This window comes from Gallus gallus, chromosome 2 (assembly GCF_016699485.2).
Source record: "Gallus gallus isolate bGalGal1 chromosome 2, bGalGal1.mat.broiler.GRCg7b, whole genome shotgun sequence".
Taxonomy (NCBI): Eukaryota; Metazoa; Chordata; class Aves; order Galliformes; family Phasianidae; genus Gallus; species Gallus gallus.
Genome location: NC_052533.1, coordinates 88,946,422 through 88,965,356, shown reverse-complemented (window position 1 = coordinate 88,965,356; position 18,935 = coordinate 88,946,422). Strand labels below are relative to the sequence as shown.

Genomic DNA, 18,935 nt, shown 5'->3' with positions numbered 1-18,935 from the left:
TCAATTACATTTTAAACTAAAATAGGCTTTAGAGGCTTTCTTTCTTCTTCTGAGCTCAGTCTCAATAAGACTGAACTTCATGGCTTCACGATGTTGCTGCTTTATTAAAAGTAAGTAGAGTAAGATTCAAACATTAAAGAAGAAGAAAAAAGCAACTGACTAAACACCCTTACTGGGGATCTAAGTCTCTTTGGATCACGTATATTCGTTTATACAGCATCTTCACTCTATGGTTGTGGTACTTGAGAACTTCACAGTTTCGATGTATAAAAGACACTCCCTGAGAGGCAGGTAGTGAAAAGATAACTTTGCAACAGATTTGATATCCTTCACCTTTGCACCTTTGACACTAAACCATTCTTCATTTCAAGAAATGCCGATGAGCACCTCTGCAGCAGAACAACCTAGCAAGGCAGAAAGAAACACGTTTGACATATGAACCTAAGCCATTTATATGATGTCAGCATTTCAACTTGTGGTTTAGACCTACCAAGAAGGAGGAGACATTGATGGAGTTAATTGTAAGTGACTATCTTCTCGTTCTGCGTCTTTCAGAGAAAAGGGTCTGACTTCTGCCATGAGCAACTTACACTTTTCAAGATAATACCAGCAAGCATCACTGTAAAGATCCAGGTCATAAGGGGTTCCCTAGATAGAAAGAAACTGATGGATAGGAGAAGATGTGTAAGACAGAAATAAAGCAGTGCAGGACCAAAGAGGGCTCTGATTTGATAAATTACATTTTATGATTTATTAAGATAATGTTTCAGTTACATTTAAAATTGGACACCACTTGCCACGTATTAGAAATGACAGTTAGATGTTGTAATAACTTGACATTCCTTCTTGTCACTTCTGACTCACCCTGCCTCCTCCTAGTGTGAACTTCTTTCTTGTGAGTGAAAAGACTTCTCTGTAGAAATTCACTATTTATTACACAGCTTTCAATCATTTTCAGTGCACCTATGTGGACAGTTCTTAAGCTAAGTAGACAGCCACTGAGCTGCCCATGTAACACCTTGGGGTTACAGCAGAGGCTTCCAGGAAAACTTTTCAGACACAGTTAAAAACCAAATAAAAAAGGAGAACTGTATCAAATGATAGGAACTATTAGGAAAACAACAGACAACAAAACAAAAAATACAACTGCAAGATTGAATAAATCTGTCTTATGCACACAAAATAAATACAATGTGCAGCTCTGTTCCCTCATCTAAAATAAATAAAGTAAAATAAAATAAAATAAAATAAAAAAGTAACATCAAAACTGGAAAAGGCCCAGAGAAATAAACCAAGAAGGATGATAAAATGTGTATACTAATGTGTCCAGAAGGAGTGGTTGAAAAAGCCAGGACATTTCAGACTCTCAAGATGACAGCTAAAGGCAGAAATGAGATCTACATGATACTGAATAGCATGGAGAGGATGGATTGGAATCATTTGCCAGAAAGAGCCAGGCTTGTAATACAGAGAGCAGCAAATGTGTGAAAATCCTTGTCAAAGAGCTTTGTGGCTGAAAGAACTCTATTTCATTTGCAGGGGAAACTGGGTGAACATGTGAAACAGACATCTACTGGAGTTAATGGGGAAACAAAGCACATCTGGTGCAGGATACCCAAAATGTAAAAAAAAAAAAAGTCAAAGGCTAGGAGAATGTTAAGGAGGAACGATTACCTGATTCCTCCCTTCCCCCCATTATGAACTTGTGAGCACTGCTGGAGACAATACAAAGCTAGATGGCATACAAGGCCCTTGTACAAAGATTAATAGGTCATTAAACAGGCTGGGAAATTCCTGATTAACTTAAGATTCTACTTGAAGGCTGACACAGATTTTAAATCAAAAACAATCTGATAAACTTTTTATCTTCAGAAAAAAGTATTTCCTGGAAATGTTTTCCAGAGAATGGTTTTACACTGAGACAGGGGAGGTTTAGGTTAGATATTAGGAGAAAGTTTTTCACACAGAGGGTGGTGATGCACTGATGATGCACAGGTTGCCCAAGGAGGCTGTGGATGCCCCATCCCTGGAGGCATTCAAGGCCAGGCTGGATGTGGCTCTGGACAGCCTGGTCTGGTGGTTGGAGACCCTGCACACAGCAGGGGTGTTGAAACTCGATGATCACTGTGATCCTTTTCAACCCAGACCATTCTATGATTCTATGAAATGTCCCATAATCCAAACTGGCTGGGCTAAATCCCTATTCACCTCTTCTCTGAGCAGAAACAACCTTCTTGGCAGAGTAAACTGAGTACTAAACAAAGTACTGTCCTTCTGATTATCTGGTAAGGGGGAGGAGATGAAGCAAAGAAGGCTGAGACAACTCCAGAAGTCTTAAAAGTAGTCATAACATCAAATCAGTCAGTGAAAAATGTGGATTTTCTACGTTTTAATTTATTCCTAAAATTCCCTGGAATTTTCATTGACCAGACCATTGTTCATGATCTGCATGTGTTAGAGAAGCAGCAGGATCAGAATTACTTTCCTAATGAAGAAAGAAAAATTAAAAATGCTTCAAAAGCATTTGAATTGAACCTGTTTATGAATGCAAGCCCACGATATGACACCTCTGGTCAGCAGTTAAAAGACATCCTGAATGCCTCTCTCAAGCCTGAATAGTTTTACAGAATAAATGTTTACAAGCAAGTATGGTGGATGAATTGTAAAAATGAATATTTGCTCAGCTGATTCACCACCACCTTTTTTTTTTTTTCCTTTTTCCCTGACTACAGTTTGTATCTTCCTGCATTCAGAAATGTTGTAATCTGGACAAAGAATGAAATCCTCACCCTGCTAAATTTTACCACTGACTTGAAAGGCACTAAGACTTGATACAGAATTTCTAAGGTCTTATATGAAAACAAAAAATGAACATTTACTTCACTTGTTAGAAGTGTTAAAAGTGTAAAACTCCTTTTTCAATTAGGGTGACTTGTAGGGATTTGACTCGAGCTGATACTGACGTGGGTCAAACCTATAACAATAGACAAATGGGCACAAAACACAGTCCTGCTGAACACTTCTTAATCAAATTGGTTCAACCTTCTCCTGCAGTAAAGTAAAACTGCTTATGTGACCTTCCAAATGAAACTGAGAATATTTGACATATCACTGCTATGGCACATAATGAAAGCTGATCATTAGTTTTAAGAGTGAGAATACTTCTACAGATCCAGTGGCAATGAGAAAGTGTTGGAAGAAAAAGGATGGGTCTTCATTAAATTGCAGCCATGTGGCAGTTTCCAGCCACAAATCGAGCAGTACTTGTTTCAAAATTTTATCTCTTTTGGTTATGCCAGTTGGTGGACTGCTGGGAAGCGCAGGAGGAGCTCTGCCATTTCATGCTCCCCAGGCAAAGCACTGTACATGTGTGTTCCAGGAATGCCCTAGGTGTGAGCTCTCACCTCTCACCAGCAAGTGATGCTTTTGTCAGCAGGGAAATTCTGCTGTGGTCCAGGTGGTGTGGGTAGATTCTCTAGCCACTAACTTTCCTGGGTGACTGTTTCTGGGGCAGCTGCTGTAAACTCTACATGGAAATCACAGCGTGAGACTTGTCAATATGCTGGAAAAGACAAAAATAACCTATGTGAGCTGGGAGGAAATGTTTCTCTCCAAATAAAAGCTGCTCTCTTCCTTTTAAACTCAATTCAGTGTAATTGTTTTGATGAATATGTTAATGTACAGAAAACCTCTTCTGTTTCATTATCATTTAGGAGACCTTCTTTCTGCAAAATCATACAGGTGATTCTCAACCAAATATGAGCTGGTTTTGAAGCAAATTACACGAAAATGCATTGTGTCAGATTTCCACCAATCCTAAAACTATAACACAGCTTTTGTTAACAGTAGCTAACAGCTTCCCCCCCCCAAATCAACACACAGGATTTTGTTTAGATCATGAAGACAGTTTCAGAAAATGCTGCCACATATTCCTCAAAATACCACATCAAGAATCGCTGAAAAAGCTTGGTTTTGTCAGGGACGTATGTTAGAAGGAGATCTCAATTTGAACCACGTTGCGCTCCTTAAAGACTGTGGGAGAGAGCAGTGTTGGCTGGAACACAGTGTAGACTGTTTTCCATGACACAATGGAAGCTTTATTACCAGCTCTTGCCAGCACAAGTCTTTTGATAGAGAAAACAGTGTATCTGTAATAACAATGCATTAAAAAGGCAACAGAATGTTGAAATGCTCTACTGGAAAAATATCTATCTTTGGGAACATAATGTAAGTATCTGGGAAGTTCTGTGTTTATTGAGTAACGCTCACTGAAATGCCATCCCTAGAATGAGTTATCTCAGAGGCTGCACACAAAGGAAAGATTGCCGAGCGCAGAGCAGTAAGACAAAGTGAAGGAACCATATTAAATGAATCGCGTATCTGGATCCTGCCTCTCAATTCATATATTAGAGGACTAAGAATGAACTTGTGGAAGCTCTTCGTCAGCTGGATGTGCAGTAGTTCTCTACTCTCCTAGGAGTCTTCATGATCATTTTTCTTCACTGACGATACAGAACAGCTTCTCTGATAACTGAATAACAATACACAGGCATCAGATCTACAAGAGGCCCTTCAAAACTGACCACAGACATGCAATACAAGTCTGAGTCTGCCTGTAATTCAGCAAGTCCCACTCCATCTGCACTTGACAATTTTTCTGAGGTATCTTTTGCCATCAGAGGTAGTATTTTCCCAGACCTGAAGGTGGAACTCTTGTTCCTTTGATGATCTTTATATGATTGCCATAGCATTTTGCATTGTCATTTTTTTTCCCTTGAAGAAATACAGAATTCTTGGAAGTCACTTCTTGGCTGTCTGGGACGTAACATTAACAACGGTAGCAAACCTGGACAGCCAGGTTTGAACCACAATGAGATGTGCCAGGAGCTCTTCAGACAATGCCTGTCTGAACTCACAGAAAAAAATCTTTCCTTTTAGAAGCATCCTTGATATCCTATTGCTTCTTTTGCTGCCACATACGTAGACTTCTTGGTCTTCTTCTGGAGCCAAGGCATTTAAGGACAGAAATGGCAAAGTATAATTTTGTAGTCATAACAAAACTGCTGCTTCATATACTTAAGCTATAGTATATCTTTGGGAAAAAAAAAAAACCAAAAAAAAAACCCAAAAAACCAATCCAGTTGCATTTGATGTTCCTCTAGGTTTGTTTCACAGTATTAGCAAAAGTTTTATTCTGGGAGTTCATGTCCCATTATGCACCATAATGCCCAGGCTCCTGTCAGTACTGCCTCATGCCAGTTACTCTCCTTCAGATTCCAAGGGTGGTTCTGTGGCCTTATTTTGAATGCCAGCCTTCAACTGGACTGTCTTAAGAAAAATATTTTTACAAATGACATTACCATTACTCACTGTTATTACTATTTACAACAGCAGTCGTAGTTTTGTAATTCGTAATTGTGTATTTTTGTCTAAGCTGTTGCTAATAGCACCAAGCCAAGAACAAGCTTCCCCAGAAGACATCCATATGATAAAACTTCATTTGCAATCACTTCTCTTCAGAGCTCCCGGTTGAACCAGTTTTGAATCCACTTACAATGAACTACACAGACTTTAAAATCTATGCTGTATTTATGAAAACAGCATACTGTTCTAACTTAGATGAAATCTATTAAATCAACACTATTACCTTTATGAATTAAACTTACATTCAAGTGTATTTAATCAAATCTTTTCCACAAAAGTGTATTCAGCAGCATTTAATTATGTGTATTTAATGACTGCATCCCAGGTCAGCACTTCCACCTTTCTTCCAGAGTACCCACACCAAACTGGTTACGCTATACCAGATCAAATCATCTGAATTTGATTGATATGCCATCATCAAATCATCCATTTTTAAAATATACGTGCGGTGCAAACATTTTTAGTACTTTTTTTTTTTGTACTTTAGCACTCTTCGGCACTCTTCAGTGTTGTGAGCAACAGAACTAATTAAGGCTGTGGATTCTGTGGATTTGGGTCCTTTAGCCCCTAAACAATTTTAATTGCAGTAACTACAATTTCTTCTCCATGTACCCTACAAAAATCACATATATCACACTGGAATGATGTGTATGAAAAGTGGATGGCTGATACATAAGTATTCAACGGCTGATCACTGCTAGGAAGAATGTGTAGGAACTGATGTTCTTGCCTGCTTTTCTCTGGTTGAGGAAACAAATTTAGGATTAAATACCAATTCCCACAAAACTTAAATAAGCAGAATGACTTTCTCCAAATTACATCAGAACTAGTCCAAAGGATATGGAACGACAGACAGATGGACAGATAACATAAATCTTGCTCAGAACATAAAAATCAACTTAAACTCGTCAGTTCTCTTAGTACAATTGAGGGCAGTTAAAAAATGTTCTATGCTAATAGTGGCACTGCATCCTCATTAATTGTTGCTATAGAGATATTGTCAGGTAACCAGATAGTTTAACTAACTAATAGTTATCTCTATTTAGAGGCGGCAAAATGACCAGAAGTGACAGCAGGCTGCCCTTGGATGTTTGCAGTACTTAAGTGAAACCTGTGCTGTCAGTACACCTACATGGCGCAGCAGCTCTGCTAGCCAGAGGTTGGAATACTGGGATAGCAACTGATTACCTTGCGCAAATACAAACAGAACTCACTTATTTTCAAAGTAGAATTCTCATTAATTACTTACTTTCTGAATAATGTTGTAAACAAAGAAGAACTCGGCGAGAGGGGAGTGGAATCTCACCGGTATGACCTGGGCTGCTTTTGTCCCATCCAAAGGAGAGCTACAAAGACGAGGAAGGGTCCAGAGGACAAGAGGTACGAGGAGCAGCTGAGTTCCCTGTGTTGGCTCAGCACAGAGCAGAGGAGCTGAGGGGAGGCCTCATGGAGTCTGCAGCTCCTCACAGGGAGCGGAGGGGCAGCGCTGAGCTCTGCTCTGTGTGACAGCGACAGGGCCCGAGGGAACGGCATGGAGCTGTGTCAGGGGAGGGGCAGCTGGGGGTCAGGGACAGGGGCTGCACCGGAGGGAGGTGGGCATGGAATGGGCTGCCCAGGGCTGTGGGTTCAAGAAGCGTCTCGACACCGCTCTCAGACACAGGGACTGAATTCTGGGTGTTCCTGTGCAGAGCCAGGAGCTGCACTCGATGATCCCTGTGCACCCAACTCGGGATGCTCTCTGTGACACTGCGAACCCCAGCATCCCACGGGGCAACGTGCCTGCCTCCACCTAAGTCACGCACTACGAGATGCAAGGTGAGCACACCCAGAATTTAAGAGAAACCCTTAAAATAGTGTCAGGGGACCCGAGAACCTCCTGGCTGCCATCCAGAAGCAGACCCTTAGCTCTCTCCACGCGCTGAGCCCAGCCGCACCGCGCCGTCCCTTTCTGAGGAGGGAAGTCGCCCCGGGCCCGCGCGCGCGCGTGTGTATGTGTGCGTCAGGCGGGGCCCGGCCACGCACCGCCGAGGGGGAGCGCAGCGCAGCGGCTGCCTACAGGCATCCCGGGCGCGGTCGACGCATGGTGAGGGGTCGCGGCGGGAGGACGGCGGGAGCACCGAGGAGGGAGGGAGGGAGGCAGGAAGGAAGGAAGGAAGGGGGCCGGAGCGGCCGCCGGGTTCCGGCGGTGGCGGTCCGGCTGCTTTCGGTTTCGCTTCGTTTCCCTCGGAAGCGAGGGGAAGGCCGGGCCGGGGCCTGAGCGCGGATCCTCCGCACGGTAGGAGCCCGCCGCGGGGCCGGGAGCACGCGGGGCGGAGGTCTGAGCCGCTCTGCTCCCGCAGCCGCGGCTGTAGGCCTCGGGTGGGCCACCGTCCCTCGGCGCGGCCCCGGTGCTCGTCCCGCTCGGGAGCCGCGTCCTCCCATCCCCCGGGAGCGCGGCGTCCCGGCAGAGGGCGGGAGGCGGCCCTCTCTCGGAGGGGTGAGCGGGACGGGACGGGACGGGACGTGCCGTGCCAGGCAGCGTGAGTCTAAAACAGTGCGGTGGGTGACTGAGCGCTGGGTTCCCTGAGGTTTTACAAACGGCGGTCTCCCTTGGGAAAAAGGAACCGCAGTCGTTCACCCGCAGCCTCGATGGGGGACGTAATCCTTCTCTTGGAGCCCGTTTTCCCTCCCCCACCTTGCTGCCTGTGTAAGCAGGGTGCGGGAAGCACGGGCCGTGGTCACCTGTTGCAGCCGTGGTCCGGGAGTACGGACGAGCCAGAAGTAGGGCTGTAATTGCGGGTTGGAATATGTTGTGGCCACATCTGGTGGCTGTTAGTCCACGAGGAACTCGCTCTTCCGGTTCAGCTTTGCTCCAGAAATGCTGACGTGTTGGTCTCGTGCCTTTGGTGTCTGACTGGGTGAATAGGTGGGTGTTCTGTCCGGCCTCCTACGGCTGGCAGAGAGGTGGGAGGTCAGCCATGCGGAGTGCCCAGCGTTTGCTGGTGCCCACTGCCCTGTCTGGATGGTGTTTGCCTTGCTGGGTGATCCACAGAGTTGTGACCCGTTGGGATCTGCAGGCTGATGGATACAGCCACCAACTCTGGTGGCTCCACAGGAGACCTCCTGCGTACAGCTCTGAGCCCCGTTAGCATAAATGCGTTTTTCTGTCACTTTGTCAGTGCTTTGGGACAGGTCACGGTGCTTTATTTCAGCCTCAGGTCCCTTTCACAGCCAGCAGGTAAAGACGAAGTTCGGAGCCAAAGTGCTTGGTGGCTGTAGCCCACCACAGGAGCATGTTCCTCACTAACAGCAGAGCTCAGCCAAGCGAGCAGCAGTGAATGCTCACTGCCACTCAGTTCTGGGGCCCGCACATTTTACTGAGGATGCTATTGTATATCTCTGCATTCCAGCATCTGTATTCTGACTGCTTGAATATTAACTTCTGATAAAAGGAGAAAGCTTTTTGACCTTGCAACCCTTAAAAACAAAGCATCTGTGCTTGAGGTACTGTTTCTAGTGGCACTGATTGAAGCGTCAGAAGTGACTTTGCTTCGAATAGGAGCATTATATTGCATTTCTTTGGGTAAGCAGATCTCTGCAGGTTTATTCTGCATTTTTCCTACCAAATTTGAGTGAAGGACACTCCGCAGCTTAACATTTGATCCATGCAGCAGCATTTACTGAAATTTTTGATATGTTACTGTACAGTGTAAGACTCTTACTTCTGATTGACTGCAGCTGTGTGACTGTGATTTCTGTGCAGTGCCACAGAGGAAGTTCTGGGTGACTGTCAGAATGAAATTGACACTTTCGTTGTTGGGAATTGTATATGTGAAAATCTTTTTACCCCTTACATTATCTAACGTAAATGATGAAACAAGGTAGCGTATGCTGCTTGGACCTTTCCTGTTTGAAAGAGCAAGTAAGTTCCAGTTTGGGGCCAGTATCTAAAAAATGTAAATATTAAAAGGAAGGATATATGTGGTCATTTTAAATCACTGACTGATGTAATGACACCGTCTTGTCTTGGGCTTTTTTGCTCAAACTGAGAGATATTTTAGAGACTCACAGCAGTGTGTTCCAGGCTGTCAGGAGTCTGTGATGTGATGGGGAGCAGCTGTGCAGAAAAGAGCTGGGCGTTCTGCAGGATTTGATATTGAGTGTGAGGCTCAGCGCACTGTTGAAGATGGGCAGCCACACTGAGGGGTGCGTTAGGAATGTGGTTGAAGGACAGCAGGTGGAAGCAGCAGATCTTCCCCTCTGTTCAGCACTTGTGAGACTGGCAAGGTGGTGAGGAACTAGAACACGCAGTGTTAAAGGAGAAACTGAGTGAGGTGAGTTTGATCGGCCTTAGGAAGAGAAGCTGAAGGAATGGGAGATGTGACTGCTGGCTGTGGGGAGGCATTGAGGCTTCTCTGCTTGGAGGTATGCAGCAGTAATATGAGAAACACAGGAAGTTCCATCTGAATGTGAGAAAAAACTTCTTTGCTGTAAGGGAGGCAGAGCACTGGCACAGGCTGCCTGAGAGTTGTGGAGTCTCCTCTGCAGATATTCAGAACTCACCTGGACACTTTCCTGTGCAACCTGCTGTAGGAAAGCTGCTGTGATGGGAGGTCGGACTAGACGATCTCCAAAGATCCCTTCCAACCTCCACGATTCCCTGAAAGGTGGTGGGACACATGCTGGTCTACTTACAATGAAGGTTTTTTGTCTTGGTTTGTTGTTAATTTGAAGAATGGTTAAAGACAGGAGCAGAGGGCTGGCAAGGGTACAGAGTGTCCATCTGATGGGGCAGGGCTTCTGGGACCACATCTAGCTTGTGCTAGATGGCTTCTGAAATTCCTTTCCAGCCTACTCTGTGCTATTACTCTGAGATTACTCAAGAAACGGATGTTCTAGCTTTGGAAATTAATTAGGAGTGTTATCCTTAGGAAAACGCAAACACAATAAGGTATGCAAGAGAGCTTTCTTTGCCATTACATCTGGAACTGACATAGCAGAAAACCATGTGATTTTTAACTGTATGTGAATTATATTAACTTCAAATAAAGAGGTATGACTTTCTTGCCTTTTTTTTTTTCCTTATCAATAATTTATAGCTTAGAATTTTTGTTACAAACACTGCAATATTGTGTGAGGGGAAAAAAAGCAGAAGACTTGAAGGGAATGTAAGGGGTTTGTCCGTTTCTTTCTTAGTTTCTCACCCCTGGTTTGCAGTGTGTGGTAGGCAGCAGTGCCTTAAAGCATCCTAGAGACCCTGTTGTTACTGAGTTTACAGCCTGAAGAAAGTGACTACCCAGAGCCCTGCATGCAGCTAAATACTTGGGTTTAAAACTAAGTGCTGTATCAGATCACCTGCTTAAGACATACGGCTGTTAGCTGCGATAACTCTCCTTCACAGTGGTGCAGTTGGTAAGTTATCTGCACTGCTGGTTTTGACCCTCGTCGATCTCTAGATACCAGTAGAGGTACCAAACTAGGATGAGTTTAACTTCTATCAGGACAGCTGAGACCAGAATGAGCTGTGGTTTTCCACTAGCTCACACTGTGCAGTAAGTTCAAAGAATTTGTGTCATTGCTTCTTCAGTGTGATTCTGTATCAAATGAAAGCATGACTTGGATACTGAATTTCTTTAAGGAACCACGTTTTAATTAATTCTAGCTCATAAACTAGTGGATTAGCTCATAAGCTGTCAGGAAATTAAATGTGTATTCAAAGCGGAAGCACTACGGTTTGGTGTATAATGCTTTTTATCTTTTGTTCATGGCAAGAGGAATCCAGGCTAAGCTCAAGCTGGAGTTCAGCCGTGAGATATGAGTGGCTCTTCCAAAGGGGTCAGGGACCAGGCCTACTGGTTTTAGAACGATGGGAACAGTAAATCAACGCGCAAGGATTTAAAGTTCTTCTCTCTTCCTGAAAGAAGTGAGGCTGCACACTGCATGTTTATCTGAAGATTTGGACAAAGAACTATTAATATTGAATGCGCGGAGTTAGAAAGGGATTTGTAAGGCTCTTTGGTGGCATATCTCCGTGCAGTTTGAAGTGGGGATGATTTAGTAATGCTTGTAAAATCAATTGATGAAATAATTCTCTTCTGCCGTTCTGAAGAAGGAAAAGGTGTTCCAGTGCTAATTCTGCAGTGAAGTCTTACAGGTTGGCTTCCCCTAACTTGTTCAGCTTCTCAGCTTCCTTACTGGGTGGGATACGTGAATGGGGAGAATCTTCTTGTAGCATTTTTTTTCCCAGAAAATCTCAAAGTTGTATTATTTGGAGTTGTGTTGGAAAAATATGATGAATCTGGGACTCTTCTGTAGAAACCCAGCTTTTCTTTGCCTGAAGTTCTTTTACCTTTTCCCCTGGCCTGGTGAAAGAAGCTCACCGCATGGCTCCTTCGAAGGTTAAGGGAATTTGTAGGTGTCATCCCTGCAGTGTAGGTATGAGGGCAGGGACTGCCCACTGCCTGTGATTAGACATGAGAAAATAATGTGTGTTTTTAATAACACTAATATGCTTGGCTGCCTGAAAAAGCATTTTTTTTTTTTTTAACCTGTTATATTCTGCTAAGCCTTATCTGTAAACAGGAGGATTATGCTAGGCCAATTATTTTCAATTAGATTGGTTACTGGAAGAGTGAAATCAGGGAAAGCCTTCTGCTGAGGGTGCTGTTGCAGTACAAGCAATTTAAGACAACTAAGTCAGCACATCTGTTTTGACACAGTCGTGACATAGCTTTCTCATACGTGTCTACCATTAATTCAAGTTCTTGTTTTCGTTAAGAAAAGACTGTAAAGACAGAAAACCTCATTTGAATAACCTCTGTTTATACAGTACTAAAATTACAAAATTATCTCACAGTAGTTTTTCTTGCCCTTTATGTGGATTCAGCATAATGGCATTCCTTTACATTACTCATGCGCTCACATATAAATGCGATTATGTACAGTTATATGCATGTTATCGCATACATATCTTATTTTAGAGAAGGGAGAGTTGAAAATCATGTTTTATGCATACACAGAGAACAGAATTCAAGCTTCTTGTGTGCTGATTCTGCACATATTTCAGTAACCTGTTCATACTGTCTGCTGGGTGATGCCTTGGTGACTTCAGGAAAGGACAAATGCAACTTGGAGTAGAAGTCTTCAGTCAGAAGCTCTTACTATTTCTAAAAAGTGAACTTCCAGAATTACTGTCTTTTCAGGATATGTGTTACAATTTTAAAGGTGTTTCAGGATGTAAATTGGCAGAGCTTGAGCTCGAGGAAAGCGTCTAATCACAAGTGTTATTTCAACAAAGGCTTCCACCTATCTTTATGCATCTTTATTTGCATCTACCTTAATTATTTAGCTATTTCTTGCTACAGTTAAATTTTATTTACGAAAGACGATCCCCGAGCCCTGTAAATAAATGGGAATAATGCATTCAAATGCAAATAAAAATGCTAATGGGGTATCAATTTTTAGATAGGTAATACTGTACTCAAATATGGTTTTGTTGGAAAAACTGAATTCCCTTATTTTGCTTTCTAAATGACTGTATTCGTATGAGCCTGCAATTTTTTTTCCTCTCTCTCTCTTTTAGGGAGTTTTACCTTGGTAAAGGTATACTGGACGAGTAGCAAGTATTGCCTTCCTTGAAGGACGCTTTTAGGATGTCTGAAGATGATGACAAAGTTAAGCTCCGTCGAATTGAACCTGCCATTCAAAAGTTCATTAAGGTGGCAATTCCAACAGATTTGGAAAGATTAAGAAAACACCAAATAAATATTGAGAAGGTTAGTGTTCACTTTTTGCTAATGCAGGTCTTTTTACAGCAGTGGCGCTGAAAGGTAATGCATGGATTTTATCATGTTTAAACGCTTCTGGTTGATATTAGTTCGTGTGTAATAATGAAACTGAGTATGCTTCCAAGAAAAATAACCGTCGAGTTAAATTCTTGTATATGCTTCAAGTACTAATAAAATAAACTTGACCAGGGCAGTTGTGGCATGAAATGGCTAACGTCCATATTATTAAACCCCCATATTCTGTAAAACAGAGTGGCTGCATCCACACTGCTGTGTTAACTCTTTAACCATCATCAGAAATTCTTTAAATAAGAGCTATTTGATGCAGCCAGATCAGTGCCGGGGACTGTTGTAGCAGTTAGCTGTATAAGTGATCAGATTCAAACATCCCCTCTCTCTGTTTACTAGTGGAAAAAAAAATAGGTAGCCTGTGGAAACTGAGAAATTGGTTTGTCAAGAAAGATGGCAAGAGACTCACTAAAACAAGTATTAATGTTAATAAACATGTAAAGGGAGGCAAATGAATGAGGCCAGGCTCTTCTCAGTGGTGTATAATCAAAGGACAAGGAGTAATGGCCTAAAACTCGAACGTCGGAAGTTCTGTACTAACATGCAGAAAAACTTCTTTACAGTAAGGGTGACGGAGCACTGGAACAGGCTGCCCAGAGAGGTTGTGGAGTCTCCTGTGGAGATGTTCAAGACTCACCTGGACTCCTACCTGTGTGACCTGTTGTAGGGTACCTGCTTTAGCGGGGGGGTTGGACTCGATCTTCCAATCCCTGCAATTCTGTGACACCAAATAAATAAATAAATAAATAAATGAGGATGAGAGCGAGTGACTTGGAAGGAATGCTGGTTACTTTACTGTAACTTTACCAAATAGGCAATCTTTTGGATGAAATTTTGTATGCAAGATTTCTGCCTTGATTAACTTGAGGATGGCGAAGAGGGAAAACAAATCTTTGTATTGTTTCTGAGAATGTAGTCAGGAAATAACGTGTTTAAGTGATAGCCATCTATTCTTATAAGAAATGTTTAGCTTAAGTGATTGCAAGTGAACAGTAGGTTATTAGTAGTCATTTCTTTGAAATGTAGTGACGTGGTTGGAACAATAGCTTGTGGTTTGTTTATGGGGTGGTCTTCGGAAAGGCTGCACATTTTGCTGTGGCTCTAGAAGTGTGCCGGGTTTTGGTCAAGAGGGATGATTCTGGAAAATTAAAAAAGGTTGTCTGCAGATGCTCAGTAGATGCTGGTTTAACTCCGCTAACCAGAGGTTACTGAAGGATTTACCCAATGCTGGGGCATACTCAAAAGGAAACTTCCTAGCTCGTTTGAGTAATAGATGAAGAACTGTGAAGAAGTACCTTGGCATGGAAGTTGACAGTGCAGAAGTGGTGATTGACCATGAGAAGACAGAAAAAAATTGAGATGGAGGAGGAAGATCTGGTACAGCGAGGACTAGTGATGACAGATAATAGTTGGGCTATTTCCTTGTAAGAGCTTATTAAGGATACAATTAGGATATGAACTACAATATTCACAAATTGAAATGTTTAGTAGTACAATATTTGCCTGAAGCAATGGCTTCTTAATGAGATGAACTGTATTTTCCCAGTCACAGCATGTTGTTTACACTCGGTTCTTTGTCTAATACATTTTGTTACCTAGATGCCAGTGGATTCAGTGTTTTCTTGCGTTGGAACCAGCCACTTTGCAACAGCCCCATTTTATTCTAGTGGCCAGAAGCTGATCTCCAGCTTCTCCCACCAAGAGCAGTTGCTTGAGTTACTTTGTGCTGTAGCCAGACTACAGAGCAGTAGCGATTCAGAGTCAGTATTAGCTTGCTTTTGGGTGAGAACAGTGGAGAAGCAAGGAGCCTCAACTGTTAAATCCCTCAGGAGAAGCTTCTAGGATCAGTGTGTGCATATTCTGATGCACGTGGCCATAGAGCTAGTTAATGGTAAAGAGTGATACAGAATAGGATGGGATTCAGGGGGTGCTTAGGGGAGAGCTTTGTAGTGCTTTTTCCATGCAGGCTGTTTTATTTAAATGGAGACAGGCTTGGTAGCTAAGTTGTTGCCTTCTTTCTCTTAAACAGAAGTTTCCCAGTTGCTTTTGGAAGCAGCATAAAGAGGGATCTCTTGGTTGCGCAGAGGCAGAGATTTTTGGCTTCAGGTAAAATTAGGTTTAGAAACAATATTGTTAGGGCAGTTCTCTGATTAATATATTTCAGAGCAGTGCTCAGTTAGCATCATTAGCATCAATGAATGCGGAGCAGTGACGTGCACCATTCTTGCAAAGTCTTGAGGAAGGCATCCACAAGTGAAGTGACACAGTCAATAAATATGGGATGGTGCAAAAGCTGCAGCCTTACCTGAGAGGAGCAAATGGGTGGTCAATGGAAAAATAATAATGTGTTGATGGGAGGGGGAGCTGAGCTGTCAGCAGCACAGCAAAATAGATTTTTTGCCAAATATTGTCCATATAGATTAAAAAACAAAAAACCACACCCTCACTTATTTAGCATCCAGAAACAACCCTACCAAGGGGCTTCCTATGGCTTTGAGTGCTGTAATGAGAAACAAAGATGTAATTAGCATGAGGAATGATGTTGGGAGCTGCTGCATTTAGCAGCAGCACCTAGGTGGTGAGGAGGGGTAGGCAGCTACTGGTTGATGCTACTGGAAATCTCTTAGGTATTTAAACAAGGAATAATTAGGCTGCATCTAGCCAGATAGTGTTACCATGGTGTCAGGAAAGGGGTGAAATACATTCCACTTAACTCAGCCTTGTGTTGATCAACTGGCGTTTTTACTGGCCCAGCAACTCAAATGAGTTAAGCATTCCCATTCTGCAGACAGAAGGGGAATCTTTATAAGGATGATCTTCTGTGTCTAGAAGAAAATTCAGAAAATAGTAGCACTAGGGATGAAATGAGGTTTTAGATTAGTTGTGATTTAACACTTTGTTTGAAGCGCTGCCAGAGAAGCTCATTCGTAGCCACAATTTAATTATAGGAAATACAAACCAGTGTTCTTTGGTGGCATTGGTTGGCCTCATTAAAATACCATGCTTAATAAAGTAGTTTGTATTTTAATGTGAAAATCTGATGCAATCTAAAAGTATTTGGGGCATTTCTTGAGTTTATTTAGGTTGCTGACTGAACTGATCGTTCACACTGACATAATCAACTTAAGAAATTTGCATATCGGAACAATACTTAAATATCTGTAAACTGATCTTAAAATTAAGGTGTTAAGTGCATTTCCTCCAGAACATTTGTTTTATGAAAGCAAAAAGTTGGAGCAATGTTTAGTACAGGTTTGTCTTTCTGATTTGAGACTAATATTAATGAAGAATTTCCGCATCTCTAGACAATGCAAGTCTTGGCAGATTTGATATTTGAATTATTAGTAAGTGGAATTACTAGGAACAAGTAACTACTGATAAGACTTCTAAGCAAACGCTCGGCGACTGTGTCAGGAGCTATTCAGCAGTGCAGAAGACTTCAGAGCTGTGTATTGATAAGAAATATGACATAAACATTTATGAGAAGTAATAGATGCAAGTATAAAACTAGTCCCTGAATGCCTTATTCTTTGAAAAGTCCACACTTAGGGTAATGTTCTTAAAATTTGAAAGTTTATTTATCTTTTAAACGCTTAGCAAGTTGTAAGAACTACTGCTATTCCAAGCCTTACGTTATTGACAGCTTTGTGAGAGTGTAAGAATAAAAATACATCAAACCTGCATTTGAAATCTTTCCCTCGAGATGGTTTTAGGTTATTAGAACTCCAGCAATAGTTTGGTTGAAATACTTCCATAGTGATTTACACTCGTATATCTTTTCTATGCATTTTAGCCATAATGACTGTGTTACAGTCTTTCTGTGAGCTGTCAGCATCAGCAGCTTAAGTGGTTTTCTCAAAAATATTTTTTTGTGAATTTAACTTTCAGCCATGCAAACCAAATATCCCTGGGGGTAAAAGGATAATTTTGTAGAATCTAGTCTTGTTTATTTTACAGGCTACTTTTAAGCAAAAATCACTAATTATGTCAAATTGCTTAGAGCAGCAACATTATTTACTTATGATGAAGCCAATATCTCTAACCTCATTTCATGAATATTGATTTAAACCTGAGGTTGCAGAGATAGTCCAAACAATTAATCTACTAAATCACTGTTTGAAGAAACTATAAAATCAATATATAATGAAATGTGACCTTGAGTACACCTTTCCAGGGGAAGTGTATACCATAAATCCACCATCATAGTACTGCTTTTCAAAGATGACAGTGAAACACTGTTTTGAGTCCGGTGTTCCATACGTGAGTTTCTAAAGACTTCAAAATTAAGGAATTGGTAATCTATCCTTGTGGGATTTTAAAAATTATTTCCCTTTTTTTTTTTTTAACCTTAAGATTTCTTGTTTTCTTTCACTCTGAAACAGAGAATAAAATGCATTCTTATCCAAAGGAGCTTTAACTTTGTTCATCCCTGTTAGATGAAAGAAAGGTGGGGGTTTTGGCATGCTATCCTAAACTTTGCTGGGGAGGGTTAACAGTCCCTAAGGAAAAAAAAAAAAAGAATTAATGTATACCATAGCAATCTTTTCTCTGTTGCACTCAGTTAAAGCAGTCTGTGAAACACTTGTTCTCTTTGGCATGGGCCCGCTCACATGGTGAGAAGATGGATGAAGGAGAGGTGACACAAAACGAGGAGCGCAGAAATCTGAGTCTTAACTGCAGTCTTCATCCCAATGTATACGTTTGCCTAAGACTCCTATTATTTAAATAGGCATTAATTAAGATTTAGCCTGCTACTAAAATGAATGCAGGAGGCATTCTGAAAAGTTTTGAGTTTTCTCCATGTCTAGTAAATACTTTCTGGAAGAAATGGAATGGATTCAAATCATAAACGTGGAAGTCTTTTTAAGACAGTCTTCAAAAGAAAAGGGCAAGCAGGCAAAAAGACTGAGTGTCTATAAATAACCTTACGTTTTGTATTTCTGATGTGGAGTATAACTATTTGGCTGCAGCACAAATTAAATATGTGAGTGTTCTGCAGGCATTTTTAATTCGTGGACCTCAGTTTTATGTGTATTTCTTAATGCTAAATAGAGGTAGTATCTGTCTTCAAAGTTTGCTGTCTGCTTTGTCCCCAAGCCAAGCAAGGTGAACTTTGGACAGTAGCATGGCCTACTTTCTGATGGGTGACAAAGGTAGGTCAATGGGGAAGAGTTTTCTGACCACACAAATGTCATTGCTCTGAATGTATTCAGTCATTGTGTTGTTTGAGGCCATACATTTGCTGGCCATTTCTAGAAATGGTGAAAAGCAGGAGGGGTTTCCTAAGGATTTATTTTTCTTCTTAATTGGAAAGCTTGTTTTATTATTGAGAATGTGAGCATTATAGTGCAGTCAGTTGAAAATGAGAAAAATATATATTTTTTTCCCAAACCCTTCTTGTTTCACCCTCAGAAGTACTTGTTGCTTCTTCAGAGATGGCTGAACTGGAAGGTCTAATGTTTTCCAGGCTCTTTGTGTATTTTATTTCAAAGAGTAATGGCTATAATTTTAGTAGTCTAAAAATGTATGCAGAACTTGCTCGTTTTGAAGAAAAGTAATATGACTTAAATGGATGTTAAATGTTTTCTCTTTGAAAGCACGACAGAATTGTAACATGAAGGAACTGTTGGCTCTGAAAATGAGTAACTTCTGATTTCTTGTCGTGTTTTAGCAAAC

The 18,935-nt window shown here is 41.7% G+C and overlaps 1 protein-coding gene and 1 long non-coding RNA gene across 14 annotated transcripts in view; one reads left to right on the top strand and one right to left on the bottom strand.

Annotated features, from left to right (window-relative positions):
• Positions 1-7,586, bottom strand: part of LOC112531945 — a 47,285-nt gene extending 39,699 nt beyond the window's left edge. For 5 of the 9 annotated variants that reach the window (XR_006936585.1, XR_006936587.1, XR_006936582.1 and 2 more), the window contains exons 1-4: positions 6,674-7,586; positions 3,405-3,562; positions 491-648; positions 334-404 (exon numbers count right to left, since the gene is read on the bottom strand). This is a non-coding gene — a long non-coding RNA (uncharacterized LOC112531945). Of the gene's footprint in view, positions 1-333; positions 649-3,404; positions 3,563-6,673 lie in introns of all 9 variants that reach the window. The other 4 variants (XR_006936586.1, XR_006936583.1, XR_006936584.1 and 1 more) reach the window with 3 other exon arrangements.
• The window catches only part of STX17 (syntaxin 17), a 34,035-nt gene continuing 22,289 nt past the window's right edge, over positions 7,190-18,935 (top strand). The window contains exons 1-2 of one of the 5 annotated variants that reach the window (XM_015282381.4): positions 7,190-7,239; positions 12,986-13,178. In XM_015282381.4, the coding sequence (XP_015137867.2) occupies positions 13,056-13,178 (123 nt within the window). In that variant the 5' untranslated portion in view covers positions 7,190-7,239; positions 12,986-13,055. Of the gene's footprint in view, positions 7,240-7,425; positions 7,944-12,985; positions 13,179-18,935 lie in introns of those variants that run through there. The other 4 variants (NM_001031009.2, XM_015282380.4, XM_040684497.2 and 1 more) reach the window with 4 other exon arrangements.